The 27618-nt window shown below is 52.4% G+C and overlaps 2 protein-coding genes across 4 annotated transcripts in view; one reads left to right on the forward strand and one right to left on the reverse strand.

Moving 5' to 3' along the window:
- On the forward strand, positions 1–26545 carry NUBP1 (NUBP iron-sulfur cluster assembly factor 1, cytosolic). 3 transcript variants are annotated; one of them, XM_049638233.1, is made up of 12 exons: positions 1–161; positions 5909–6120; positions 6199–6303; positions 8026–8159; positions 14642–14710; positions 17437–17469; positions 18500–18590; positions 19209–19363; positions 21948–22058; positions 22334–22436; positions 25660–25743; positions 26067–26217. In XM_049638233.1, exons 2-12 carry the CDS (start codon positions 6102–6104, stop codon positions 26147–26149), a joined length of 987 nt encoding a protein of 328 aa, XP_049494190.1. In that variant the 5' UTR covers positions 1–161; positions 5909–6101; the 3' UTR covers positions 26150–26217. The 3 variants fall into 3 exon arrangements, with proteins under 3 accessions (XP_049494190.1, XP_049494191.1, XP_049494192.1); XM_049638234.1 differs by lacking the exon at positions 26067–26217 and adding an exon at positions 26302–26545 and having other exon boundaries at positions 19–161; XM_049638235.1 differs by lacking the exon at positions 1–161 and having other exon boundaries at positions 6086–6120; positions 26067–26218.
- A 694-nt stretch (positions 26546–27239) lies between these two features.
- TVP23A (trans-golgi network vesicle protein 23 homolog A) overlaps positions 27240–27618 on the reverse strand; it is a 42617-nt gene continuing 42238 nt past the window's right edge. The window contains exon 7 of the mRNA XM_049639362.1: positions 27240–27299. Within this exon, the coding sequence (XP_049495319.1) occupies positions 27240–27299 (60 nt within the window). The remainder of the gene's footprint in view (positions 27300–27618) is intronic.

Below are 27618 nucleotides of genomic sequence, written 5' to 3' on the forward strand. Positions count from 1 at the left end.
CGAGTGTGGAGAGTTTCCAGTTTGGTGAACTGGGGAGAGAGCCGTGCCTGGAGAGGACACAGACGCTCTTGCAGTCTCTCCCCGTAACCTCACCCCGTGCATTTCTCCCGTCTGGCTGTTTCTGAATTCTCTCCTTCTATAAAAACAAAAACAGTAATCTGGTAAGTGACACGTTTTTTCTGAGTTCTGTGGGCCATTCCAGCAAACTAATCGAATCCAAAGCGGGGGAGGTCCTGGAAAAGCTGATTGGTAGCTAGTCGGTCAGAAGACCGAGCAAGCTGGACTTTGGACAGGCGTCTGAGGTCCAAGGAGGTTGGGATCCCCACTCCACAGCCAGGCAGTCCGAAGCACAGGTGACAGCCTAGGCTTGCAACTGGCTTTTGGAGTCAGCGAAGGGGAGGGGTGCGGGTGGGGAGGCAGTCCGCATCCTGCGGAATCAAATGCTATCTCCGGGTAAAGAGCCTCAGAATGGAGAAACTGAGTTGAATTGTTGGACCACCTGGCTGGCGCCCGCAGTGTTAACTTCTGCTTTGGGGAAACCGCAACGCCACATTGGAAACGGGGTTCAGCACCCCTTTACATGCCCGGGCCCTTGCCCAGGACTCTAACTTAACGGGTGGTGGGGGGAGCAGGTCCTCGGCAGAGGAGCCCCCAGGTGATCATAGTATGTGGGTAGGTTGAGAAACATGACCTCCAGGAGGTATACACACACGTGTCCCAGCCCTCCCAGTGCTCATTTGAGCCCTAACAACTTCAGAAGTATGAGACTTGGCTTTCAGAGCAGTTTTAGGCACACAGAACAATTTATCAGGAAGGTCAGAAAGTTCCCAAACGTTCCTTCTCTGCCTCCCCCACCCCAATTTCCCCTGTTATTAACACCCGGCATTGGTGTGGTCATTTGTTACAATTGGTGAACCGTAATATTGATACGTTATTATTATCTAAAGTCTACAGTTTGAGTTAGAGCTCACACTAGGTGCTGTAAGGTTGTGAGATTTGACCCCTGCATCATGTCAAGTGCCCACTCTGATGGTGTCACACAGTAAGTTTCCCTGCCCTGAAAATCCCCTGTGCTCTGCGGGTTCGTCCCCCCCCCCCCCCCCCAACCCCTGGCAATCACTGATCGTTCTGCTGTGTCCCTAGTTTTCCAAACTTATTTTTAAAAGCATTTAAAAATGTAGCTAATTAAATCTTTTGGCACTTGCTAAGTTTTCTACATTGAAAACGACAAAATTTCCAGCTTTCGCTTTGTTGTTTTCGTCCTCCTTGCCATCTTCAATCAGGGGGACCGAAATAAAAATCTTAAATTTAAAATCTATCAAACTCCCCAAAGTAAGTAAATGTAAAGGAGATGTAAATATACTTTGAAACGCTGATTCTGGGAAGTTTGTAGCATTCACACCTCCCAAGTTACTAAAACAGAAAACTGGGCACAGGCTTCTCGAACACTCTGTGTTCAGGAAAGGAGAATGCCGTGGATTCCACAGGCCAGAAATGACTTCCGTGGGATGGTGTGGAAAGCTGAGACGTCACAGGACGGGGCAAGGGCCAGCAGGTAGGACATTCCTGTCAAAGGACCTGTGTGAGCCACAGAGTGATGGCTTGGGGTGCCCGGGGAAATGTCTGCTGGAGAGACATTTTAGATAGAGCTTGGCATGCACACTGGCACCCAGCGAGAAGTGGGGCCAGAGGAATAAACTTGGTCATGGAGGCCACTGCAAACCACATCCAGATTGGTGCTAGCCTGGGCCATAGGGAGCCATTGAAGGTGTCAGAGTAGCAGAGTAACCCAGTCTGAACTGTAAGGGGAAAGGACCGTAAGACGTGTAGGAGAGAAACCCCGAGAAACCACAGAGATGATTCTGTGCCGGTCTGGGTTTCCTCTCCTTCCAGCACATGGGACTGACCACACTCCCCACACCTTTTTGGGTATGACCATGTGTTCGTTGGAACGGAAGGTATGCAAATAGAGGACACTTCTGGCTGGAAGCATTTCAGAAGCAGCGTGTACATCACGCTGTTTTTCTTTTTTTTTTTTTTTTTGATGTTTATTTTTGAGAGAGAGAGTGAGAGCGTGCGCGCTCAAGAGAGAACAGGTTGCTGGGAAGGGCAGGGAGAGGCAGAGACACAGAATCTGAAGCAGGCTCCAGGCTCTGAGCTGTCAGCACAGAGCCCGACGCGGGGCTCGAACCCACAAACCGTCAGATCATGGCCTGAGCTGAAGCTGGACCCTTGGCCGACTGAGCTACCCAGGCGCCCCCAAATCACACGATCTTTAGAGGCTTGTGTTCAGACAGTGTCGACAGGAGATGGTCGGGCCTCTGTCCTCTGTATCGTCGAGGAACGACAACGAACAGGTCTCTGCCAGTGAAGCTGTACAAGTAGCAGGAGCAAGAAATAAACTGTTGCCTTGAGCCTCTGCGGTCTGGAGGGTGTTCATTCTGGCAGCACAGCCTAGCGAGGCCTGCTAAGGCCCAGGAGGATGAGGTCTGGGAGGAAGGCAGCAAGGAGACATCACTGGTCTGTTGCTCCCCCAAACTTGACGGCTCAAAACAACCAGTGTTTATTTGGCTCATGAGTCTGTGGGTCGACTGGATGGTCATTCTGGACTCCCACATCCATGGTCACCTGTGGGTCTGGGTAGGTGGCTCTGTCCCACATCTTACGTTCACAGACCAGCCCAGACATGTTCACCTGGCGATGGCAGAGGGGCAAGAAAGGGAAAACGGGCAAATGTCTGTTTTCTGTTAGGTCACGTTGGCTAACACATCACGTTGGCAAAGTAAGTCACATGCCTGAGCACAGAGTCCGGGAATAGAAGGCCCTGTTCACATTGGGAGGGCACAGATGCACCAAGGGGGGAGGAACTGGGGCATTTGGGCAGGGAGGCCATCGCGTCACACACAGGTGTGTGCCATGGGACTTGATCCCTGATCGGACCTGAAGGGAGACCTCAAGAATGTTTCCAGCGATGGCCACCAGTCTTGACCGCCCTCTCTTTTATGCACCTGCCACTCTACCCATCAAGATGTGGCCTCTGTTTCTCTGCCCCTTGAGCCTAGTCTGTCCTTGTCACTTGATGTGACCAGCACAGTGTGGGAAAGTGACCCTACACCTGTTTGCAGACTTGTACAGCTGCTGTGGAAAGGCGCTGATGAGAGACCGTGTAGAGATACGGGGGCCATGTGGAGGAAAATGGAGGCACACCTGAGAATCTTCTCCGTTCTCCTCTGAACGATGCCACACGAGTGAGCCCAGATAAAAACGGAAGACTCGTGAGAAATAAACCATTGTTTTAACCACTACATATATTTGGGGTGACTCTTTACACAGCAGTGGATGACTGATACAAGGGAGATGGTGAGAAGAAAGCAAGGCTGATGCTCAGATTTTGGACTCAAGTTCATAGGGCAGTGGTGGGACTGTTCTCTGAGATCAGAACTCCGGAAGGAGGAACTAGTTTGGGGGAAAAAGTTGTGGATGGAAGTTGGTTACAGCTGAGGGACACCCATGGAGTAAAATCCATCAGGTGTTGACTGGGAGACATGTGTCTGAACTTAGGAAGAAACGAGCTGGAGACTGGAGAATGTTTCCTCCTGGATAGTGGAGGATGCCATCAGCATAAAGCTGGTCATCCTGGGAGGATGTGGACAGTGTGACCAGAAATGGGCCAAGAACTGAGTGTTGAGGTGTACTCGTCTTCAGAAGTGGTTCTCAAGCTTTAGCGAATATAATTACTACCTAGTGAGTGGGTAAAGATCAGGAGTCCCTGGCCCAGCCCTGAAGTTTTTGATTGAGGAGGTCAGGATGGGCCTGGGAATCTGCTTTGCAGCCTAGTTGCTGCCCATCTGCTCCCCCTCCCACAGATGGAAAATTCCATCCCAGGTGAGACAGGAGTTTGGGGAGAGGAGGAGAGACCTAGAGCAAAGCTGAGAGGTTTATTTGATTTTACTTAAAGAAAAGAGTTTAGTTGGAGCACGAGAGGGAGGGAGGGAGAGAGAGAAAGAGAGAGAGAGTCCCAAGCAGGCTTCGTGCTGGGCGCAGAGCCTGATGCCAGGCTCTATCTCACGAACCATGAAACAATGACCCGAGCCACAATCAAGAGTCGGACGCTCAGCCGACTGAGCCACCAAGATGCCCCGATTTCACTTTTTAGTGTGGAAGGAGATCGTTTCTATAGCCTGGTGGTGAGGAATGAGTAGCGAGACAGGGGTTGAAGAACAGAACATCTTTCTTCACTGCCACCGAGCAGACTCGCTGCGTGGGCGGGCCCCTGGGTCACGAGAGACAGAAGAGAGCTATGAAGCAGTAGGGCTGATGGAAATGTCTTGGGGGACATCAGTAAGGAAGATCTGAAGTGGGGGGCTGGCCTCAGCCCTCTGCTGTGTGGCCGAGGGGAAAAGGGCCTGTGGTCACAAGAGTCAAGTGAGGCCTGCTGGCTGGGAGGCCCAGGGCCAAGTCCCTTCGCTTCTCTGAGTCTCACAAAGAGGAATCTGCCTCCTGGGTCCCAACGTGTGGCCTAGTGGTCGAGAGCCCAGGCCCTACTCTGTTGGAAGCCCGGCTGTGCAGCCTGCTGGCTCTAAGACCTCGGGCAAGTCCCTCTCTCTGACCTTGTCTTATCTGCAAACTGGAGATCCCAACAGTCTCTGCCTAAGAGGTCAGAATTCCTCTCTGGGCTTGTTCACACTGTTCATTCCGTCTGAGACCCCACTTGTCAATGCCACCGCCCTGTCCTAATCTATGTATCCTGCTCAGCTTTAAGGAATTCCTCCCTGACTCTTCCCCGTTTGTGTTCTGCCATAGCATTTATAATTCTGTAATTCCCTGCTTTATTATCTGCTGCCCCAACCAGACGGGCACCAGAGCGACAGGAATCAGGGCACTTTGGTGGCACCAGCACCTCGCACGGAGTCACCTGGCATATGTTACGGATGACCTTGCATGCTCTGGAGCTGGGAGGCCGAGGTTCATCCCTCTGGCTTCCTTGCCATGAACTGTGTGACCTCAGGAAAAGTAAACTATTTTGACCGTGAGCTTTTCTCCTCCAAAGGCACAATTTTGGAACACAGGTATAACGGATTTAGGCAATAACGATGCTAAAACCAGAGTGGCACGTTGATGAGCAGGCTAGTCACATGCTCTGAACGAATCACCTCCCAATCTTTATTCATTACAAATGGAAAAGGATACCGTTCTCCGGAGTAACAGCCGCTTCCCCAGGTGACCAAGCCCTCACATTCCCACTGGGAATTCGGGGCATCGAGCTGTGATACAACAATAAAGCACATTACTCAAGTATGTTCTGCCGAAAACTTCTAACCTGAATCTAATCATAAGGGCAGGGGATCAGACAAATCAAGATAATGGGGTATTCTATAAGGCAATTGGCCTGGACTATCCAAATTTATCAATGTCCTGAAAGACAAAACAAGGGTAACATGGGAAGGAGGAAGGCTGTTCTCTATTTGAAAAGACTAATGGGGCACCTGGGTGGCTTAGTCTGTTGTCTGACTCTTGATTTCGGCTCAGATCACGCTCTCACAGCTAGTGAGTTCCAGCCCCAGATTGGGCTCAGTGAGGAGCCTACTTGGGATGCCCCCCACCCCGCTCTCCGTTTCATGTGTACCTGGGGGGTGGGGTGGGGGGGCTCGCTCTTATAAATTCAAACACTTTTTTTAATTTAAAAAAATGAAAACAATTTAAAAGAGGCTAAAGAGAGAACAAAAGGAAGATAGGACCTTTGATTGGATCCAGGATGGGGATGTGGAGGGCAAGTTTTATCTGGGACCACGGATTAAATGGCTCTTAAATTTGAATATAAAGTGTATGTTAGCTAACAATTTTGCATCAGTATTTCTTGGGTATGAAATGGCATTGAGATCACGTAGGATAATGCCTTTGTTCCCAGGAGATAGGTGCTGAAGAATTCCCAAAGGATCTCTGCAGCTCAGAACTCGCAGCGGCTCAGACAAGATCTGCGCATGCACGCAGCCCTCTTGCTGAGACTTATTTCGCGCGGCTGGAGTCAGATTGGGCTCCAAGGGGCGGAAATACGTAAGGGCGGCTTCCGGTGACCCGCGCAGACGTCGAAGACAGCCGGAATGGAGGAGGTGCCTCAGGGTGAGCGCGCGGAGGGGGCATGGATAGGGGGGTTGGAGGGACAGGAACCCCTCTAACTGTGACCTTGTCCCCGTGCAGGCTGTCCCGGGACCGGCAGCGCCCAGGCGGGCCGAGGGGCCTCATGTCAGGGGTGCCCCAACCAGCGGCTCTGCGCCTCCGGAGCCGGCGCCGCTCCGGACCCAGGTGAGGAAGGGGCGAGACCTGAGCCGGAAGTGAAGGGCGCCAGCCGGGAAGAGGTGGGGCGTGCGGGGACAGCTGATGGTTGATGGTGATGAGGGACGGCCCAAAGGTTGAGTGACAGAGGCGGGACCAGGATGCCTGTTAGGAGGGGTGGTCCCAGAGGAGGCGGGGCGTGGAAAAGTCAGGGTTGGGGCGGGGCCTTCAGTCATGGAAGAGTAAAGGGAAGTAGCGGCTGGGGCGGAGCCTGAAGGATCAGTGAGCTGAGTCCGGGCGAAGTGTGGGCGGGGCCGGAGGTTTGAGTGACACTGACCGGCAGTGGTCGGAGGAGGCCTGCAGCACGAGGAGTAGGGTATAGACTTTGAACTTGGGGGGTGGGGGAGGCGGGGCTCGGGCTTATTCTTTGGACAACATCGTCTTCCTTTGAAAAAGGAGCAATTCTCGCGTTCATTTAACAGAAATATGCATCCATCACCTCCTGGGCACAATGGTCTGTGTTGGGGGTACTGTGAATGAGACAGACGGGGTCACTGCCCCAGTGGATGTTAGTTTAACAGGTGAGACCCACAATAAGCAACCAAGCAAATAACTCATCACAGCAATCAGTACGAAGGATAAATGGGAGGGTGGGGGAAGACTCCGGGGACTTACAGAAAGATCTTAAAAAGCAGGAGGCTGGGAGAATTTTGAAGGTGTTCAAAGAGACTTGGGTTTGGTTCTTGGGTCCCACAAACAGTATGACCTTGAGCGAGGGTCTTAACTTCTCTGGGCCTCCATTTTCTCCTCAAAAACAGGCAAGGGGCACCTGGCTGGCTCGCTAGAGCCTGCGACTGTCCATCTCAAGGTCATGAGTTCAAGCCCCACGTTGGGCTTGGAGCCTACTTTTTATTTATTTTTTATTTATTTATTTTTTTTTAACGTTTATTTATTTTTGAGACAGAGACAGAGCATGAACAGGGGAGGGGCAGAGAGAGAGGGAGACACAGAATCTGAAACAGGCTCCAGGCTCTGAGCGGTCAGCACAGAGCCCGACGCGGGCCTCGAACTCACGGACCGTGAGATCATGACCTGAGCCGAAGTCGGACGCTTAACTGACTGAGCCACCCAGGCGCCCCAGGAGCCTACTTTTTAATAAGTGTGTGTAGGGGCAGTAGTTCTCTCATGGGGGCATTTTAAGGATTTGCAGGAAGGTGAAACATTGAATGTGTAGTAAATGTGTATGTGATCGTCATCCGTGGTCATCCTAAGTGCCTGCTGTTTGTGAGAGTTTCTTTGCCTTGGCACCACTGAACTTTGGATCTGGATCATTCTTTGGGGGGTGGGGGACCGTCCTGCCCGTTATTAGACATGTCACAGCATCGTGGCCTCTACGCACTACATGTCAATAGCACCCCTTCCTTGTGACAACCAAAAATGTTCCCAGGCAGATTTTGTCCCCGGTTGGGACGTGTTAATGTGGGTGAAGCTCTTCTAGAGCTGGGAATGTAGCAGTGGATGCTGCAGTCTCTGTCCTCCTGGAGCTGATGTTCTAGAAAGAGGACACAGACCGGTCAACCGAGAAACGAGAAGATTTCAGATGCGCTAATTGCCTTATTTTCTTGGCAGTCCTTATTATCGCCGTTAGCTAGGTTGTATTTGGCCCACGATCCCTTGAAAGAGCCCCAAGGATTTAGCTCTCGCAAGTCCATTTGGTCAGAGGCTTCATCACCTGATTTGCTTTCTTTGCAGCCATAGAAGAAATCAAAGAAAAATTGAAGACCGTGAAACACAAAATCTTGGTGTTATCCGGGAAAGGTGGTGTTGGAAAAAGCACATTCAGTGCCCACCTTGCCCACGGCCTAGCAGAGGATGAAAACACACAGGTGGGACCTTGGGCAAAACTGGGAGAGACTCCTGTGTGAGGGTTCCTGAGGGTTTGTAGAGAACGGTTTCCTTAGACTAAGTTGGATTGGCTTCCTTGGAATCTAGATCCTTGCAGAGAGAAGGAGGAAAGCATAGCTGTTAAACAGTGAAATGAAATATTTTGTTAGATTTTCCAGCTATGAAAATGGACAGCAGGTGGACATTTAATCTCTTGGTGTGCTGAGGATTTTGTCAAGTTCAGACTTCTTTCTCTTTATTAGCCCCTTTCTGCCTGTTTCTAGGCCAGGAGTCTACAAACTATAGCCCAAGGGCAAATACAGCCCCTCTCTTTTTATGGCCTGTGAGCTGGAATGGTGCTTACATTTAAAAACGGTTGCTTTTAAAGCGGTAAATAGCATCCTTGATTTTGCCCACAAAGCCTAAAATGCAGTTTATCCTTGAACAGCAGGGGTTTGAACTGCATGGTTCCACTTACATGTGGGTTTTTTATGGTGCCATAAATGTATTTTCTCTTCCTCATGAGTTTTTTAGTAACCTTTTTTTTTCTAGCTTACTGTAGTGTAAGAATATAGTTACAATGTAACACAAAAGTAAGTGCTAATTGACTATTAATGTGTAAGGCTTCCGGTCAGCAGTAGGCTATTGGTAGTTAAAGTTGGGGGGAGTCAAAGGTTCTGTATGGATTTTCGACTGCACACGGGTTGTCTTGCTCAAAGGTCAACTGTATTTTCTATTTGGCCCTTGAGGAAGAAAACATCTGCCAACCCCTGAACTGGGCCACTCACTCCTGGCCAAGTGTACACATGGGCGTGAAAACTCCCAGCTGCCTGGGCCTGCTCTCTGGATTTCAGCCTTAATGAAAGGTGTGATGTGGTGAGGAAGAGGGGGGAAAAATGTTTTTACCACAAAGTTCAAACGGAAATTTACAGTCCCTGCGATTTTTAAAAATATGTTGGATTATTCATGGGAGTCGAGATAATTTTGCATTGACCTTAGAAAAATGACCCTCCTATTCACTTTGGTTGCCACTTTATGCCTAATAAAACCATGGATACTGCGGTTTATGATTTGTGTGTGTGTGTGTGTGTGTGTGTGTGTGTGTGTTTTAACACAGAACACATTCTGTGTTTTTGGTTTTTTCTAGAATGAAATTTTGTTTAAAATTCCAATAAATACTTAACACATCAGAGTTACTAGAATAGCCTGGGTGTTTCTTAGACTCCAAGTCTCTGGTAGGTTGACCCCGAAACGACAGCCCTCGCCGAAGGCTTGTGGCTCGCCTGGCCCTGTGCGTGCTGTGGGTCAGAGAGCCTGCTGTTCTCTGGACGTGAATTGGCAACTAACTGCACTCTGGTGCATCAGGATACTCTTCAGGGCCTACGTGGAAAAACAGTTGTATTTTGTTCGTGTTGAAAGCCATTTCTTCTGTCCGTTCTTCCCGTGGTCTTTGTGCCTCCTTTTGTACATGGACTTATCTTTGGGTATTAGTTTTCTCTTTGTGCGTTTTGAATATGGAGTTATTTTTTTATATACGAGGGCTGAGTTTCAGTTCAGATTTCTTTTCCAACTCTGATAAATGGCCCTCCGCTTTTTGACTTTAAAAAAAAATTAAAAAGTGCCAGAAGGGAATGTAGAAGTCAATTAATTTAATATCGAAGTTTCAAAACTGCCATGTGTTTATTTTTAAATTCTGAAAGCTGGGTGAATTTCAGCGTTTTATCCTTGTAGGAGATAAACCATTCGACGTTAGTGTGAAATAACCACCGTAAGATCTTAACAGAAGGCTTCATTTCTGCAAAAAAGCCAGCTACAGTGGGTAGGAGATCAAGCCTACCATTTTGACATGCCCTCAATATACACGGGGGCCACTGAGACACCTCGCCAGTATCCAGGGACTCTAGGAATACATTTTTCAAATCACCGGATTAAGGAGTTAGAGTTTGCGGGGCGCCTGGGTGGCTCAGTCCGGTGAGCAGCCGACTTCAGCTCAGGTCATAATGTCACAGCTTGGGAGTTCAAGACCCACGTTGGGCTCTGTGCTGGCAGCTCAGAGTCTGCTTCAGATTCTGTGTCTCCCTCTCTCTCTGCCCTTAACTCACTTGCATTCTGTCTCTGTCTCTCTCAAATGTAAGTAAACATTAAACAAAAAACAACAAAAAAAAAAGAAATTAGAGTTTGCTCCAGGGGTTGGCAAACTTTTGTGTGAAGAACATTTTACACAAAATGTGAATATTTTAGGTTTCACAGGCCATAGGAAGGCCTACAAAGACTAAATCGTTTCTGTAGCAAGTATTTAGTCCTGCCCTTAAACATAAGTGCAGCCATAGACAATCTGTAAAGAAACCAACATGGCCATGTTCTAATACAATTTTATTGTCACTGGTACTTGAATTTTATAGCATGAAACTGTGTAATTTCTTCCCCCTCTCCACCCTTCTAAAAACGTAATAACCGTTCTTACTTTGTGGGCTGTACAGAAACAGGTAACGGGCTGGGTTTGGCACCCAGATTGTAGTTTACTGGCCCCCAGTTTGGTTTGCAGCACCAGAAGCACTGGTGCTGGCAGGGGAAGTGCCTCTTTGGAGGAAGGCTGAACCCTTGGGGAGGCCACAGGCCGGGAGTGAAGCGGCTGGGCTGGGTCATCTGAAACGCTCGGTGTTCTCTGACTCACCCAGGCTCTGAATTCTCCCTTCTTCCTTCTTCCTGTTCTGATCGTTTGCTGGTGCTGGAGCTGTTCCTGCCGGCCTCCAGTGGCTGAGGTGGGCTTCTCTGGAATTTGGCGTCCACCCTCCAAGATGTGCTCTAGGGATTTGGGACATAGGAGAGAGAACTTGGAGGGACCCCTGGGCTTGGAGAAGGCGGCCTCTGGACTCTGGCAGGGACTGAGGGAAATGTGTGTGGCAGGCAGTCTGGTGGGGTTCCTCCAGGGAAGGGAGCCACAGACGAGGCTGAGCCAGACCAGGGAGGCTTTGAATGACCTGGTAAGACATTTGGCGAGCAAAGAGGTAGGATTTGAGCGTTGTGTTAAGAGCATTGCACTGAAGTCGGCCAAGCATGTGACCGAGTATCATTAGAGGGGACAGGAAGCCAGGCGGGAGGCGGCGTTTGCGGCTGCTCCTGGAGGACCCGGAGTAGGGCAGTGGGTGGAACAGTGGCCAGGGAACAAATGAAGGGAGAGCTCAGGAGACTGAAGAAGCAGGGCCTTACCGCTTTTGGAGAAAGGGCAGAATCGGAGCTCCAGGGTGGTGGGTGCTGTAGAGTGTGGTGGGCAGGAATACCGGCTCTGGAGTCAGACTGCCTGGGTTCCCATCACAGCTTCGTCCACACCGCTTCTGTGACCTCGTGCAGGCTCCCAGGCTCTCTGCCTCCGTTTTCTCTGTAAAATGAGCGTCAGGACCGAAGGAAGTAATGGCTGTAAATGTAAAGGGCTCAGTATGGTGGCTGATGGCGTGGGAAGTGCTCAGTAAATTCTGTGACGGCCATCCTTACTGCTTCATCCACTAACTGGAACAGGAGGGGGAGGTGGTGACGATTTCGACTTTAGCCTACCCCAAGCACCGTGCTGAGGACGTTCGAAATCTACTTGTTGACTTATTCTTCTGTCAGTCCCTTGCCGTTTGAGGATCGCATTTACATTGGCCAGTTGGTCAGCCAAAAACTGTGATGGTTTCCCTGAGAGAATATCCACATTAACCAGAATGCTCTCTGCTTTTAGAAGCGGTCAGGCATATTCTTAAACGGCTCTCCGAAGATGGGCTTTAACCAGGCCAGAGGCAAGTAACCGCTTGGAAGGAGACTGTCGTTCACACACAACGATGCTTCCACGTAGCTACGTTCTGAAGTAGTTGTCTGGGCTCCACAACTGAGCGGAAACACACCATCCAGTGTGGAAATAGGGCTGATAGGCTGGATTTCTTGATGCACTGGTGGCTTACAAAAAAAAAAAAAAAGTCTGCACTTAGGAAAGTGTATTTCCCCATAGATCCTTCTCATGACTGGGAACGTCACTGTCTCCAAAGGCTGGAGGCTGTTGACGGACGGACTGTAGACTCTGCATCCCTTGTGTTGATGAATCTCAAATAGCACATGTTCCTTCCTTCCCTAAATTCAGGGGGGCAGTTCTGGTCCCTTTTCTGTCCACTGTCTCGGGGAAGCGCATCCCTGACTCTCAGCAGGACTGTTCTGTGTTAGCACTCAAGGCAGGCAGGTGTCCCAACAACTTGTTAGCGAAGGGTCTTGAGCCACGAGGGAACAGAACTAGGACGACCCACCCCCCCACTCCCACGGATCACCGGCAGTCTGGGATTTTGTGAGTCGTGGTGAAGGGAGCAGAAGCTTCAAAAGTGACACCTCAGCTGGGAGACCACAAAAGCTCACACACTGTCTTTCCACGGCAGAGTCACCGACTCCCACAAGGGACCAAGTGGTCATCTTGCTTTGTGATCCGAAAGGGGATTATAGCCTTCGCGGGTGCTCTCTGGGGGCTTCTGGACTGAATAAGGCATGTGTCCGGGGCTTGTAGACTTGAGAGCTTGGACGGGGTCCGATGGTCTCCTGAACATTGGCTTCTGGGATCAGGAGCTATGACGGTTGGGGTGGAGAGAACAGTCCACACGGGTGACTGCATGGAATGCCATCAGGGCTACAGCTTACCTCCCATCACCTTTTTTTTTTTTTTTTTTAATTTTATTTTATTTCTTTAAGGTTTATTTTTGTGAGAAAGAGAGAGGGAGACAGAGTGTGAGCAGGGGAGGAGCAGGGAGAAGAGGGAGACACAGAATTCGAAGCAGGCTCCAGGCTCTGTGCTGTCAGCACAGACCCCAATACCAGGCTCGAACTCACGAACTGTGAGATCATGACCTCATCGGAAGTCAGATGCTTAACCGACTGAGTCACCCAGGTGTCCCCATCACCTCTTCTTAAGGGGAAGTTTGGGATCCTGATGGTACCCTGTTCCCCCAGTCTCTGGCTGGGAGATGGTTGTGGCAAAGCCTGCTTGTTTCATCAGGCTTCTAGAACCTTCCACAGAGGCCCCAGTAAGCTTTACTCAGGCACGTTTGTCTCTACTAGGGTTCTCTGGCTTGAGCAGAAAGGGAGTTAGTTGGATCGGTTCTGGGTTAGTGACAGGTTCAAAAGGAAGTGTGAAGGGGACAGGATACATGGCCGCCCAGAGGTCTGGATAGCAGAGACATGTCAGTCTTTTTGGACACCACCAGGGAAGAGAATGCATGGGATGTGTTTCTTGCACTCCTGCATCTTTGCACTCAGGATTTGCCCCCTTGGTTGTGGGAGCCTGGTTCCTCTAAACTGATAAAATCGTTCCCCTAAGAAAGGGTGCAGAGACTGAGTGACTAGAAACCGAGAGTGCGAGGAAAGCCTGTTAGGATTGCAGTGATGGTGTGATTTCCTGAGTCGTGAGGCCCTGAGGTAAAAGGTCTAGATCATTAACACCCACCAGCCTCGAGTGCCAGTGTGAAGGGAAGGAAACCGGGTCCTCAGCTTGAGAATCGGGCTGCGTTCTCCAGGTGGCCCAGCAGGGGGCGGGGGAGCCAAGAGGCTGATCTGATCATGAATCGGTTCCTGATCCAGGGTGAGCAGAGTGAGGAAGTGGAGGCTGGGGTCTGCTGGGAGCAGGGAAGAGGAAGCAACAAGCGGATTTGGAGCAAGTTCAAAAGTTACCCGGGGGTGCTGCACTCTGGATTGTTGACGTCGAAGTCTTGAGAGGAATACCAACCCTCCTGCTCTTCAGAGGGTTCCTGAAGGCGTCTCCCAGCCTGTCCTGTGTCACGCGGAGAAGCTGGGGCATTTGGGGTGGGAGGAGTCCTCCCAGCCTTCACACAGCTTCCCTCGACTTCCTTCTTACCTTCAGTTTCCTGTTAGGTGTTAAGGGGAAGCCATCACTAACTTTCACGATCACAGTGCAGTGCAGCTTGGTCAGAGGTCAGCGAGAGCCTCCACTCTGGCCCTCCTCTCCGGGCCCCACGGGGTCACGGAAGGGGGCCCGGTGTTGGAGTCGGGAGACCTTGGTTTACGTCCCAGCTCTTCTTGCTTATTGAACAAGTCAGTGGGCCTCTCTGAACCTCAGTTTTGTTTTCTGTAAAGCAGGGATGATGATACCCACCTCCCCTTCGGGCACACGGTCAAGGCCGAGTGAACAGTGAGCAGTGGCTGCACCCGAATCTTTGACCAGACATTGGGTTGTTAGATCACCCTGGAGTTGGGCCAGACCTGGGGGTGGGTGCTGAAATCATTGGCGTTGATGGACTGTGCCACGTTCTCTTCAGGAGTTCTCGACTGTGTCTCCGCCGCCTGGAAGCTGCATGCTGTAACTCCCCTGAGCTTCCATTTGGTCCACATCTGACTTAGTTTCTATCTTCTGCACTTCCTCTTTTCCTCAAGCCCCGTTTCTTTCCCAGTAGTGCACATCTGGAGGACTGCACACTCAGTCGCATCATTGCTCTGGTCTCTTCTCGTTTCCCAGGTCGCCCTTCTGGACATTGATATATGCGGGCCATCGATTCCCAAGATGATGGGATTGGAAGGAGAACAGGTGAGAACTGTAATGCACACCATAGCCAGTATCCTCACGGCAGATGGCTGGGCCGAGCGGCTGATCCCAGACGGAGCAGAGCCGTGCGTCCCCACCCGGCCATGCTGAAACCATACAAACATTCACTGGTCCGTCTACGTGAACGACAGCTGTGAACGGTGGGGGGGTGGCATTGTATATAAAGTCCACCCACGCCCTTTGAGAAGTATTAGTTTCAATGCCTTCTTGGAGGGGAAGGGAAACACGAGTGAAATGCAGAAGTAGGACACAGAAACTTCACTCTGCCTGGGAAAGCTAGGCCGGTCTTTGCCAGGGGTCCATACCCTTGGAAATAGGGGAATGTTTTTGCCCTCGTTGTCACCCCTAGGGAGCTGAGGCTGCGAGGCGGGCGACTGACACAGAGGAGGGCCTCAGCCCTATAGCAGTCTGTACAGGTGCTGATCTCTCCCTCCTAGGTGGTAAGAAGCAGTCCCAGAAAGGGTCCCCCTTGAAGACAGTGCATTAAAGTGAGGCCAGAGAGCTAGGATGTTCCCAGGGTGTTAGATTGGCTCACTCTTCACATAACTGCTGGGTGCCGTGCGCGAGCTGGGGGAGAGTAGTCAACAAGGCAAATAAACATCCAGCCCTGGTGGGAGGGGGGCAGCTGACAGATCAAAGATAATGAGAGCAGGGTAGGGGGGATGGGAGGAGCAAGGGGAACTGCTGCTTAGGTGGGTGTGGTCCAGGGCATCCTGCTGGGGAAGAGCCTCCTGGGCTGAGGGAGCCAGGTGCAGGAGCCCTGGAGCAGGAGTGTCACCAGCACAATGACTAGTGGCAGGGTGACAGGGGAGCTGGACAGTAGCCAGAGGCAGGCAGGCCAGGCCTATGGGCGCTACTCAGGGCTGGGATTTGCTGCTGAGGGCGCCTCGGGAAGGGGCATGACACCATCCAGGAGGGAGGAAGAGCTTAGGGGTCCAACATGTGTGCTCATGTGCCGTCAGTGACCAGCTTCTTCGCACACGCCCACAGCACGGCTCTGTGTTTACTTGTCAGTTACGGGCACATAGCACTGAATGTACCAACAGGTGAGTATTTTATAGACCCTGAATTTTTTACATGGTGAGATAAAATAGAAGTGATGCTGTTTTCTTCTCATACCCTGTTGGGGTTATTATGTTTTTTACCCCCTCTTTTAAGCCTGCCATTGTGGAGGATGAGTTTAAATAGGGAAGAAGGTTTGTTGTTTTGTTCGTTTGTTTTAATCTTTGTTTATTTTTGAGAGAGAGAGAGTGCAAGCGGGGGAGGGGCAGAGAGAGAGAGAGGGAGACACAGAATCCGAAGCAGGCTCTAGGATCTGAGTTGTCAGCACAGAGCCTGATGCGGGGCTCGAACCCATGAACCGTGAGATCATGACCTGAGCTGAAGTCGGATGCTCAACCTCTTGAGACCCCGGGCGCCCGTTTTTTTTTTAAATGAAGACCTGGGTGAAATGGGTGAAGGGGGACCAAGGACACACCTGTTGTGATGAGCAGAATCGCAGATGGAATTGTAGAGTCGCTGTGGTGTGAATTAAAAAACAGAAAAGCTAAAAAACCCTTAAAGCCAGTCATCAGAGACCACCTGGTATATGGTTGCACGTCTGTGAAATGTCCAGAACAGGCACCTCTGTAGAGACAAGGGTGGGTGGTGGTCATCTAGGATGGGGGGGAGGTGGAAGGATCGGGGACGACCGCTAAGGGGTGACGAAAATGTTCTGAAACTGACTGGTGGGGGGGGCCCAGCTCCCGCGAATATCCCGAAAGCCACTGAGCTGTTGGCTGTGGGAGACTGACGTGGCGTGGGAATGAGATCTCTGGAGAAGGTTTTTTTTTTTTTTTTTTTTTTCATTTTTTTTTTTTTGGGACAGAGAGAGACAGAGCATGAACGGGGGAGGGGCAGAGAGAGAGGGAGACACAGAATCGGAAACAGGCTCCAGGCTCCGAGCCATCAGCCCAGAGCCTGACGCGGGGCTCGAACTCACGGACCGCGAGATCGTGACCTGGCTGAAGTTGGACGCCCAACCGACTGTGCCACCCAGGCGCCCCTCTGGAGAAGGTTTTAACAGTAGGGCTCCTGTGCTGCCCGGCGACACAGCTGCTAAGACTGCCGTGTACTTGGAAGTCGAGTCAGGTCCAGCTTGACGAGGAAGAGGCGGGGCGGGGTGGAACGCTGGCTGTTAACGAATGTCTGCTGGAAAGAGAGTGTGAATCATGAAGTGGCCCCTGAGCTTCCTGTCGACACCTCTCCCCTGTCCGCGCCCCCCTCCCCCCCAGTTCTTGTGCCCACAGGCTGACACCCCGGCTGCCAACGGGCCAGGGTCTGTGTCGCTGCTTCACACTTGGCCTTTTACAGAGACGGCCTTGCTGCGCCACAGTCCCCTGCACATCCTCGACAACCCCCGCCTGGTTGCTGTCACACCTGTAAAATACCCCCGGCCCCAGGTTATATTTGAACCTGACTAGACATAACCAGCCAGGGTTTCAAAATAACCCAACTCAGGGAGGGTGGAGGGTTGAGAAATAGAGCTTCTATGACCCATGGCCTCTCCCCAGCTGTTCACTCTCTAGTAAGGATTTAGTGGTAGCATTTGAGAGGATGAATTGTTTTTATGAAGTTGTTTTCTTAATGTGTAAATTGGTCTGTGTGAGAAGTGTGCCTAAGCGTGTCATTTCTTATAAATGCGTGTGTCCGTGTTCGTGTTTGTGCAGGTTCACCAGAGTGGCTCGGGCTGGTCTCCAGTGGTGAGTTGGTTTTGTTTTGTTTTTCAGTGTTTATTTTTGAGAGAGAGAGTGCGCATAAGTCGTGGGGGCGGGGGGTGGGGAGGGAGACACGGATTCCAAAGCAGGCTCCAGGCTCTGAGCTGTCAGCACACAGCCCGATGCGGGGCTCGAACACACGAACCGTGAGGTCGTGACCTGAGCTGAAGTCAGAGGCTTAACTGACTGAGCCACACAAGCACCCTATTATTTCTCTTTGCCTTGTTTTCAGGGTAGTGTGTCATGTGTACGTAACAGATGTGGGTTGGGCTGGCAACACTTTCCTCAACCCAACACTCAGTCAGCAGATACTTACTATCGAAGGACTGTTTTAGGTGCAGGGAATACAGTTAAGATCAGGGACTGGCAAACTGCTTCTCCCAAGGGTCAGATAGTAAATATTTGCAGTTCAGGGATGGTACGCTACCCGCTGTTGAAGTGTGAACGTGATAATACGTGAATGAATGACCACGGTTGTATTCCAACAAAACTTGACGTACGAAAGCAGAAGGTGGGCCAGATTTGGCCTGGAAGCTAAGGTTTGCCAACCCAGGTGAGAGCAGTTAAAGGATGCTTCAACTGAGGTTAGGCTGCAGCACAGGGCCCCAGGGGACCTCTTTCAAGTCCCCCCCCCCCCCCCCCCATGGTAACCCTTCTCCTCCTGCTCAAAATGATTTGTGGGTTTAAAGAATGAATAGACCCAAGGCACCTGGGTGGCTATCGGTTAATGGCCTCACTTTTGGTTTCAGCTCAGGTCGTGAGCTCACGGTTTGTGAGGTCAGGCTCCGTGCTGACAATGCAGAGCCTACTTGGAATTCTCTCTCTCCCCGTCTCTCTCTCCGTCCGTCCCTCCCTCTCTCAAAATAAATAATAAACTGGCAAAAAATAATGACTAGACCCATAAGTCACGTGGTCATTTAGTTCCCCAAATGGTTTTTTCATTTTGAGCTCAGATAAATGACAAGGAAGTGCCTTGCCCTGTGGTTTTAAATGTTTCTTGTTTCATCCTGTTTAGTTCTTGGAAGACAACCTGGGGGTGATGTCCGTGGGTTTCTTGCTCAGCAGTCCTGACGATGCCGTTATCTGGAGGGGACCAAAGAAGAATGGTTTGCCACTCCACTTTTTCTCTTTGCTTACCATCTTCCAAGGGCAGCCTGGCCCGTCAGGATGGCAACTGTGATCTGCCGGGCTTTTGCACGGTATCATTTGTAAGCATCTCATGGCCTCTGTTGTTGCCTTCACTGGTTGAAGAGAGCCGAACAGAAATACCAGGGGCTGTTTAACAATTTTTAACATCTATGATGGGTTTTTTCTCCTTAAGACCTCTGTAACCCTGAAATTATTTTCACTGTGGTTTTATAGTAGCTTTTCTATGCCCAAGAAACGTGTGAGGTGACATCACAGCAAGGTGATTGGGCCGCTGAGGCTTAAGGTAACCATGCAAAAGTGTCTTTTAGGACAGGGCTCCTGAGCCCAGGCCCTCGTGACTTCTGGGGCCAAGAGAATTCTCTGTTAGGGGAGGGGTGGACTGTGTTCTGCCTTCTAGGGTGCCGGCACCCCGGCCTCTAGCTGCCAGATGCCAGTAGCACGCCCCACCCCAGCCGTAGGCAGACGCCCCTGATTTAGAGCACAGACCAAGTGTACGTGAAGATCCTGAACCGCCTCTAGAGAGTCGTGAGTACGGAAACGAGAAAGAGAAGGGGCCTCACTGGATCTCTCTCCAGGCATGATCAAGCAGTTCCTTCGGGACGTGGACTGGGGAGAGGTCGACTACCTCATCGTGGACACCCCGCCGGGCACGTCGGACGAACACCTCTCGGCCGTCCAGTACCTGTCCGCGGCACACGTCGATGGGGCGGTGATCATCACTACTCCTCAGGTGAGCGAGCGCCCGCGCGGAGAGGGCGCCACGCTGTGCCCTGTCGAACGGTTTCTTTCTCGTGCGGTCTCGAGCCCCTTTTCTTGAAGCAGCTCCCGCCAACACGTGCTCCGACCGCCCTCGGTTCGGATCTGCAGAAACTTGTGAAACGTTTTGTCTGTGGTCCAGGCGTTTGCTGTGTACAAAATGAGCATGCCGCAATTCTGTCCACAGATTAAACAGTAGCGGCTCAAAATTGCTTTGAAGTGTCCTTCACCAAGCCCGCAAGGCCACTGGTGCTGTTAGAATTCAGCCTGTCCCTCGTGGTCACCTCCCCCCCCCCCCACTGTGCCCCCGCATCCGTCCCCCTGCAGTGCTTCTGTTCACGTCTCTGACAAACAGAGGAAGTCTGGTTTTCCGTACAGCCATCTTCGGGTATAGACAGGCTTCTGGATTAGCTGCTACAGCCCTTGCCCCTTCTTTAGCGACGCCCGGGTCCTCCTGTCCCAGTCGCACGCAGGCCGTGCTGGGCGCACGCTGAGGAGAGAGCAGTAGCGTCAGCCTGAGTGAGCCCAGCAGTGAACAAACACGGTCAGGTTTGCGATATGCTCTGTTCTTGTCATTGCTCTCACAGGGTCCCAAGAAATGAGTTACGCCTGTCACGGTACTCTCCTCCACTCCTAAGAAAGCACAAGAAAGTAGGTTTTTGTCTGTGAGGCAGTCAGTATCACCCCTTGTCAGACCTGTGCCGAGCACCCACAACGAACACGCCCCGGGCCAGGCGCCAGGGAGGGAAAAGCCCGGTCCTCCCTCAGGGCCTGTGCGGTTCACGGAGGAACGTGGGTGCCGGACGCAGTGCGTTCGTGGCGCTCCGACAAGCGGGGGTGACCACGGCGGGCCACGTGGGGGTGCCTGGGTCAGGGAGCGGACGACGCGACAGGCGTGAGAGAGGGCTCTGGTGCTGGTCAGGGGGCCTCTGGGGGGCGTGCAGAGAAGCAGATACGCCCCTCTGGTGGCTGCAGCGGAGGGAGCACCTGTCCCAGGGAGCGGCAGTGGAGGGAGGGTGGCTTTGTCCTTAGGCTGGTCGGGGCCACTCCAGGCCGGCCACACGATTGAGTGTGGTCCCAACAGGTTACCGCAAAGGAAAAGCATCTGTTCGGAATGCAGCGCCATGCCGTGGGATGTTGATAGTGGGGAGGCGTTAGGGGGGTGGGCACAGGGAGCATACAGGAACTCTTGGTGTTCAGTTTTGTTGTGAACTGGTTCAAAATCATCTGTTGAGAAACCACAGAAATCCACTTTGCATCAAGGTGGCTTCTTCAGGGCCGCCTGGGTGGCTCAGTCAGTTGAGCATCCGATTTCAGCTCAGGTTCATGAGTTTCAGTCCCACGTTGGGCTGTCGGCTCAGCCTGCTTTGGATCGTCCGTCCCCTTCTCTCTGCCCCTAGCCCACTCATGCTTGCTCTCTCAAAAATGAAGAGACGTTAAAAAAAAAAAAAAAAGGCTAAGGCAACTTGACTGTGAAAGAGAGCACAGACTGCCCCTTGGGCTCAACAAGAGAGGCACAGCAAGAGCAGAGGCTGGCCCTTCTCCGGGAAGCCATGGAAGGATGCTCCACATTTGTGTGCCCTTCTTCCAGAACCTCTCGGCAGAGTGTGACACGACAGCAGGGTCTCCTGGTTTCTCAGAGCCCTTCACAGCCACCGTTACAGGCAGCGGACCCTTTTGGGGGGCATTTTTGACACAGCGGCGCCACCAAGGAGAGAACGACAGAGGTGCAGGGAGATGCGGGGACTCTTACCAGCTGACCTTCTCCCTTAATGTCTTTGTGTCTCTCCCTCCGTGCCAGACAGACCGAGAACCAAAGGTGTGCTCAGGAGAGAGGGAGGACTGGGAGCCTTGAGCCTCCGGGCACCCCCCACGTGGTAAAGCCACAGACGTGTCTGCAATAATGTGGCACCGGGGCGTGGAGAGGGTACTAAGCAAGGATTACACACAGTGCTCATGCTGTCAGATGAACTTTCAGAGTTCAGAAGTGAATTCAATCTCAATACGGGAATGTGCCTTAGTTTCTTGTCCATAAAGCTGTGTTCAAAAGTTGAGATCAGAGGTTAGCAAACCTTTTTTTTTTTTTTTTTTTTTAAAAGGCCAGATATAAATATTTTAGGCTTTATGTCTCCTACATCCTGTCACAGCTATTCCTTTGTACCACTGGAGGACAAAGGCAGCCTGGGATGAGATGTGAAGGAACGGGCGTGGCTGCGTCCAGAAGTTTCTAAAAACAGGCAGGCGGCCAGATGGGGCCCACTTTCCCCCGATCTAGACAATGGTGCACAGTCGTGTACTGCTGAGAAAACAACCCTGAGGTGTCGTAAAAGGTTATTATTCTGCACGTTCATTGTATGTTTACCATTTGGCTGTTCAGGTTTATCCTTTCGGGGTTTGTGGGAGTCCATGCCCCGAACAGGCGTCACCACATGGTCGGGCCCAAATACTTATTAAACGTGAGGCTTTCTGGTGCCGAGTCCACTGCAGTGCCGCCCCTGCCCGCACACGGTCTGTCTTCACTTTGATCTTGAAATAACTGGTGTTTTGAACCTTGACAGGAGGTGTCCCTCCAGGACGTCCGCAAAGAAATCAGCTTCTGCCACAAGGTGAAGCTGCCCATCATCGGAGTGGTGGAGAACATGAGTGTTTTCGTCTGCCCCAAGTGCAAGGTGGGAATGCGGTGGCCCGGGCCCGGCCACCCAGGCCCTTCCTCGTAGTGGTGGAGGAGAGCCTGGGACACGGTTTCTGTGACACAGTTTCTGCTTTCCCCCTCATTTTGGGAAGTGGGATCATACACACACAAAATACTGCTGATTTAAGGAAAACTCTGCTGGGGTGGTTACTGTTTCATATTCAAACAGCCATTTTTTAAAGTTGCTTTAAAATGTCCAGTTTTAATTCTGAAAACAAAGTCCTAACTCTTCCCTTTTAACTTGCCTCCTAGAAAGAGTCTCAGATATTCCCACCAACGACGGGGGGCGCGGAGGTCTTGTGCCAGGACCTGAAGATCCCTCTCCTCGGAAAAGTGCCTCTGGACCCACACATAGGTGGGTGAGTCTGAGCGCCGATCTCAACTTTGTGTCGCCAAGCGGGGTGTTCACACCCCGCACAGCCGCGACCGTGGACCGTGGGGCCACAGCTGAAGGGCCTGCTCTCAGGTGCTCACCTCCAGGCGAGGGAAACCGTAGGCCCCCTGGGTGTGTAGTCAGAACGAGTAAACCTCTGGGTCACGAGGGGGCCGCGTGGGGCCTGGAACGTGGGTCACGACTGTCTGCAAGATGCCGGGAGGCCACGGGAGAGGAATTCACCCAAGGCGAGGGGGCCGGAGGGGGACTGGGCAGGGGTATGCTGGGCGGTCCCATCTCAGGAATTAGGTTCTGAGGTGAAAGTCCTGAACACAGTTAGCCTGGAAAACCCCTTAGGAAGACTTTCTGCCTCTTGGGAGGTCCGGCACAGCACCGAGGGCCCTGTCTCTCAGCACTAGGTGAGGGTGTTGGTCTGCCTTCAGGGGCTATGTTGCATGAAAAAATGCCCCCTTTTTAAAAAGATTATTTTAATGTTCATTCTTGAGATACAGAGACAGAGCAAGAGCAGGGGAGGTTCAGAGAGAGAGGGAGACACAGAATCCGAAGCAGGCTCCAGGTTGCGAGCTATCAGCACAGAACCCGACGCGGGGCTCCAACTCACAGACCGCGAGATTGCGACCTGAGCTCAAGTGGGACACTTCACCCACTTGAGCCACCATGTGCCCCACAAATGCCCCGTTTTTAATGCCAGAGTCCCGCGCATCCCCTCTAGACAACCCCGTGAGCGGCAGTGAGCCTGGAGGAGGGAATGGTGGACCCCATCCCCATTGTGTGTTCACTGTTGCTAAGTGGCATGGTGGGGAGGGCAGTCCACACCTTTTAAGTTATACCTGCCTCCACATTTGTTTCCCGGGGACCACAGAGTTGAACTTGGGTATGTCGGCTGTGCCGGGGACGTGCAGAAGCCGTGGGGTGGGAGCACGAGCAGAGGGGCCTGGGCCTGCAGGAAGCCAAGGGGCGAAGGCTGGAAGGCAGGCTGGAGCCCAGGTGTGGACAGCTTTGCAGCCAAGCTTGGCTGCTGGGCCTGCAGCAGTTGGGAAATGAGAATCAGACCCTGAGCCAGGGCACAGGGGCGAGTGCTGAGAGGGACACCTGCAGGCGGCTCTGCAGGGGAGTGGGGAGGAGGGTAGGACTTGCCTGGGGCTGGGCGTTGCCATGTGGAGGAAGGGACGTGCAGGAGAGGGAAGGGGACAGGACTTGATGGTTGGGGAGAAAGTTGGCTGAGGTCCCAGCCATCTGGGAGCTGGGGCCGATGGGCAGCCATGATGACCATGGGAGACACGGGTGTGGGGAGGGCCAGGTTCCTACTCCCGTGCTGCTTCTTAGAGGCAGGGGAGGCTTGAGGGTTGGCAGCAGGCTGGGGAGCTGTGTGGGCCACGCCCAGGCCTGCCAGATTGTTGGGGGGCTGGAAGGAGGTGGGGCTGCCCCAGGACTGCGTGCCTGTCTGGAACCCTGGGGCCCAGGAGAATATCCTGGGAGCCTTTGCTCCCCCTTGAGAAGCACTCTGTGCTGGGGGCCCCCCCACCTACCACAGGAAATCCCAGCTGTTCTTTTAGGGAGGGGCAAACACCCAGGGAGATTAACCACTGTGCGCCGACCAGGCATGGTGCTGAGTTCACCCTTTTCCCTCGGGTGGTCAGAGCACAGGTCTCCTGCTAAAGGTCCCCAGCGGCAGCTGGAGCACAGGGGTGCTGCTGAGGGACAGGCTGGGCAGTGGCTCCGGGTGCACCCGCTGCTGTGAGCCTGTACCCTAGCTGGAGGCCAGGTCCCTCAGATCCCTATGATAGGATGGGAGGGGCCCGGAAGAGCCTATCCAGGCTCGGGGAGCCCCAAGCCAGTGTGCAGGTCCCAGCCCCTGTGAGGGAGGGAGGCAGCTGCGCTCCTGCCTGACTCCGTCCACTAGTCACAAAGAAGCAAAGTTCTAGCACTTTACAAGAGCTGCTAGCAGAGGCCCTCGGGGACGGCTGCAGCTCAGTCTGAAGCTAAGAGAATGAAGTGTCTTCTAGGGAGCAGTACCGTGTGACGTTACACGTCCCCGAGCCTCATTTGTCGTTGAAATCAGGAGACCAGTGAGGAAGGGGGATTAGCACGTTCGTACAGTGGAAAGGAGGACAAGGCGGTGAGGGCACTGTGACCCTCGTGAACTCTTTTGTCCAGCGGGAGCCAAGGTGGATGCCCGGACACAGACAGGAAGGGATGAAGCTTGCGGTCCAGCCTGGGTGGGAGCCCTGGGGCAGGAGGTAAGGCCACCTCACTGGCCCTGGGGTTCTCAGCCCCTCCCCGGCCTCAGAGTCCTGCTTCTCCCCACCGCCGGCTGGAGGCTCCAAGTCCTGACAGCCGCATCTGTAAGAGGGGGTGATAACAATGCCCCCCATCCCTGCCGGGGGGGCTGCTGCTGCATCGATGTCCCCAGAGGACACCAGAAAGCCTCAGCAACAAGCTCTTCTGACAGGACTGTTCTTAGAGCACAGTCAGAGGAAAGGGGAGCCTTGAAAATGGGGAATGAACCAGGGTACCTTTGGAAGGGGAGGGCCTACTGGGGAAGGGAAGACTTGAGAACATCGTGGCCATCACGGGACTGTGCTGGGATTCCCCAGACTAGTCTAGCTACCCCATTTCTGCCATGGTCCCAGGGTAGCCCGGGCTCATCTGGGCTCCACCTCTGCCAACCCCCTCTCCTCTTGGATCCTCCCTGCACCCCCCCCCCCCCCCCCCCGCCAGCTCGGTTTCCCTGGCCCTGTGCCCAAGTACGAGGGGAAGTGAGAAAGGGATAGTTCGGCACTTGGCCTTGCCACGGCCCACCTAAGGTTGGGGAGCAGAACCACAGACCTGCTTCTCCAGCAGTGCTGGGTAGGCTGATGGGGTTCTGCCCAGGATAGGGGGAGAAGAAAAGAGCACCTGCCTGGCAGGGTCTCCAACCACTGCCAGAGGTCCCTGCACCGTGGCACCTGGATCCTAGGACCCCACTGTGTGTCCTTGGGAGGGTGCTGGGAAAGCCCAGCAGACAGGTGGCCGCTGCCGTGGAAAACGCACCGGGTGGAACGCTCCTGTTCATTTTGTGTGTTTCTCAGCTTTGCTCTTGTCCGGTGAGGCTCAAGGCCTTCCTAAGGTCACACGACCAGAAAGAACCCCCAGTTCGTGTGGCCACTGTCTTCACCGATGTTTTTTCATTTATCTCCTTAAGGTAAGAGTTGTGACAAAGGACAGTCTTTTTTGATTGATGCACCGGATTCCCCAGCTGCTTTAGCCTACAGAGGTATCATTCAAAGTACGTGTGCGTGCGAGTCCCGGGAACTCAGAGGGCTGTGGGGCTGAGTGGGAGAAGATCCTGTCTAGGGTCATCTGTGGAGCATTAGGGTCACTGCCATGCAGCCTCGGGTGGGGACGGGAGGGCTAGTAGGGGCTGGGATGACCCTCAGCCCAGGAAGCCAGGCGTCTGTGAGAAACTGGTTAAAGGAAAAAAAACAAACCTGTGCCGACCTGACTACATTGGTGGGCGGCCATTGGAAGCCTGGATTTTAGGGGGGCTGGGAGCAGTCAGTTGTTAAAGCGTATAGGCTCATGGCGCACAGTAGAGTTCCTTTTACCTAGGAAGATGGTGTCCGGGGCCAATACCAGCATTCCCAGGATTCTTGATCTGTGGAATGAGCCGATGGGAGACTTCAGCCAGATAGGACCATGGGTGAGCGCTTTTGAAGAGTTAGGGCAGCAGCAGAACAGGGCTGTTTTGGGAGTTAGGCCGTCTGGGGGTTCAGCCCTCACCAGCACAGGCACAGCTGCCAGAGACACTGCCTCATCGTCACTGCTTCTGTGTCTCGTGTTCCAGAAATCCAGGAGTTCTGTGGTCTCCATCAGCCAAAAGAAGAGCACCTCATCAGCTCCTGAAACACAAGAGAACATTCAAGACGCAAGCCGCACTTGCACTCCAGCCTGAGCAGCATGGGGACAAAGTGGGGTCACAGGCAGAAAGGGACCAGACTCTGGTATGGCATGAAGTCATTTTTTTAGAGATGCTTGAGTCATAGGATTTGTATACTTTTCAACACACATAAAGGCATTCTTTACAAACATGCCTCTTAAAAATAAGAACCTCAAACCTCTCCCCCAAGGCCTGCTTCCAGGAAAGAGCCAACGGCTTATTGGTCAGGGAATTCTCTGCTGGAAGCTTGTGCAGTTACAAAACTTCTCCCTCAAGCCACTGCTGCCTCAGAAGATAAGCCTAAAAAAGAACCCCGGTGATGGATGTGTGGCTTCACTGCAAAACCCAGTCATGGCTTCAAGTAGCACAGTCCAAATGCTGCTTCAGAATGAGGGAAAAATTAGTCCCCAGAAGCCCTTGAAAAGCTTTTAATCACCCATGGAAACAGAAGAGGTCATCTGTGTCTGTACCTAGTGCACACTATAGCCAGTAATTTCCAGCATCCTATAAGACAGCTTATAGGGTTTTTGGGTTTTTTTAATTACATAAAAGGAGACACCCATGTAAATTCTAGAATTCTCTTCATTGCCAGGAGATGTGCAGGAATGGACACCGAGGGAAGAGTGAATTCCCGTTTCCCATCTCTCTCGGGGCGTGGGCAGACAGATGGGCAAATCCCTCGTTCTCTCCCTTTCTCTCATTTCCTGCCCCCTCCCTTCATGCCTGCACATATGGTTGATTTTGTATGTGTTCAGTGTGAGGAAAGGGCAGGGAGGAGGCCTGCAAAACCCGGAGGACACAGGCTGGCTCACCCCTGGCTCTGTGCCCAGGCCCCCACCTCTTACCTAATGCTTGTGAATCTCCAGCCCCTTGAGGCCAGGCTTCTGGAAGTCCCTTGGGCTGGCCTGCAAGGGGAAAAGTCAGCTGTGGCTTTGTCCTCACAAGTGAGGGGCCTGATTCTGCTGATTCAGGGGCCAGAGCAAACCCACGATGTAACCAAAAGCCCACAGAGCTCATCGCTCAATGTCTTGGTCTAAAGCAGCCCTGGTCAGATTTTAAGATGGTTCAACCAGTTGTAAGAAGAGCCTGGTCAAATTTCAAAGATTACTCTCACGTGTAGAAATATATGCAAAGTTAAAAAAATATTTTTGTGTGGTATTTTTGGGGGGTACTGACAGGGTAGCTTGGTTGATACAGAAAATGTTAAAATGGCATTGGCTAGTG

Source organism: Panthera uncia, chromosome E3, assembly GCF_023721935.1.
Source record: "Panthera uncia isolate 11264 chromosome E3, Puncia_PCG_1.0, whole genome shotgun sequence".
Lineage (NCBI taxonomy): Eukaryota > Metazoa > Chordata > Mammalia > Carnivora > Felidae > Panthera > Panthera uncia.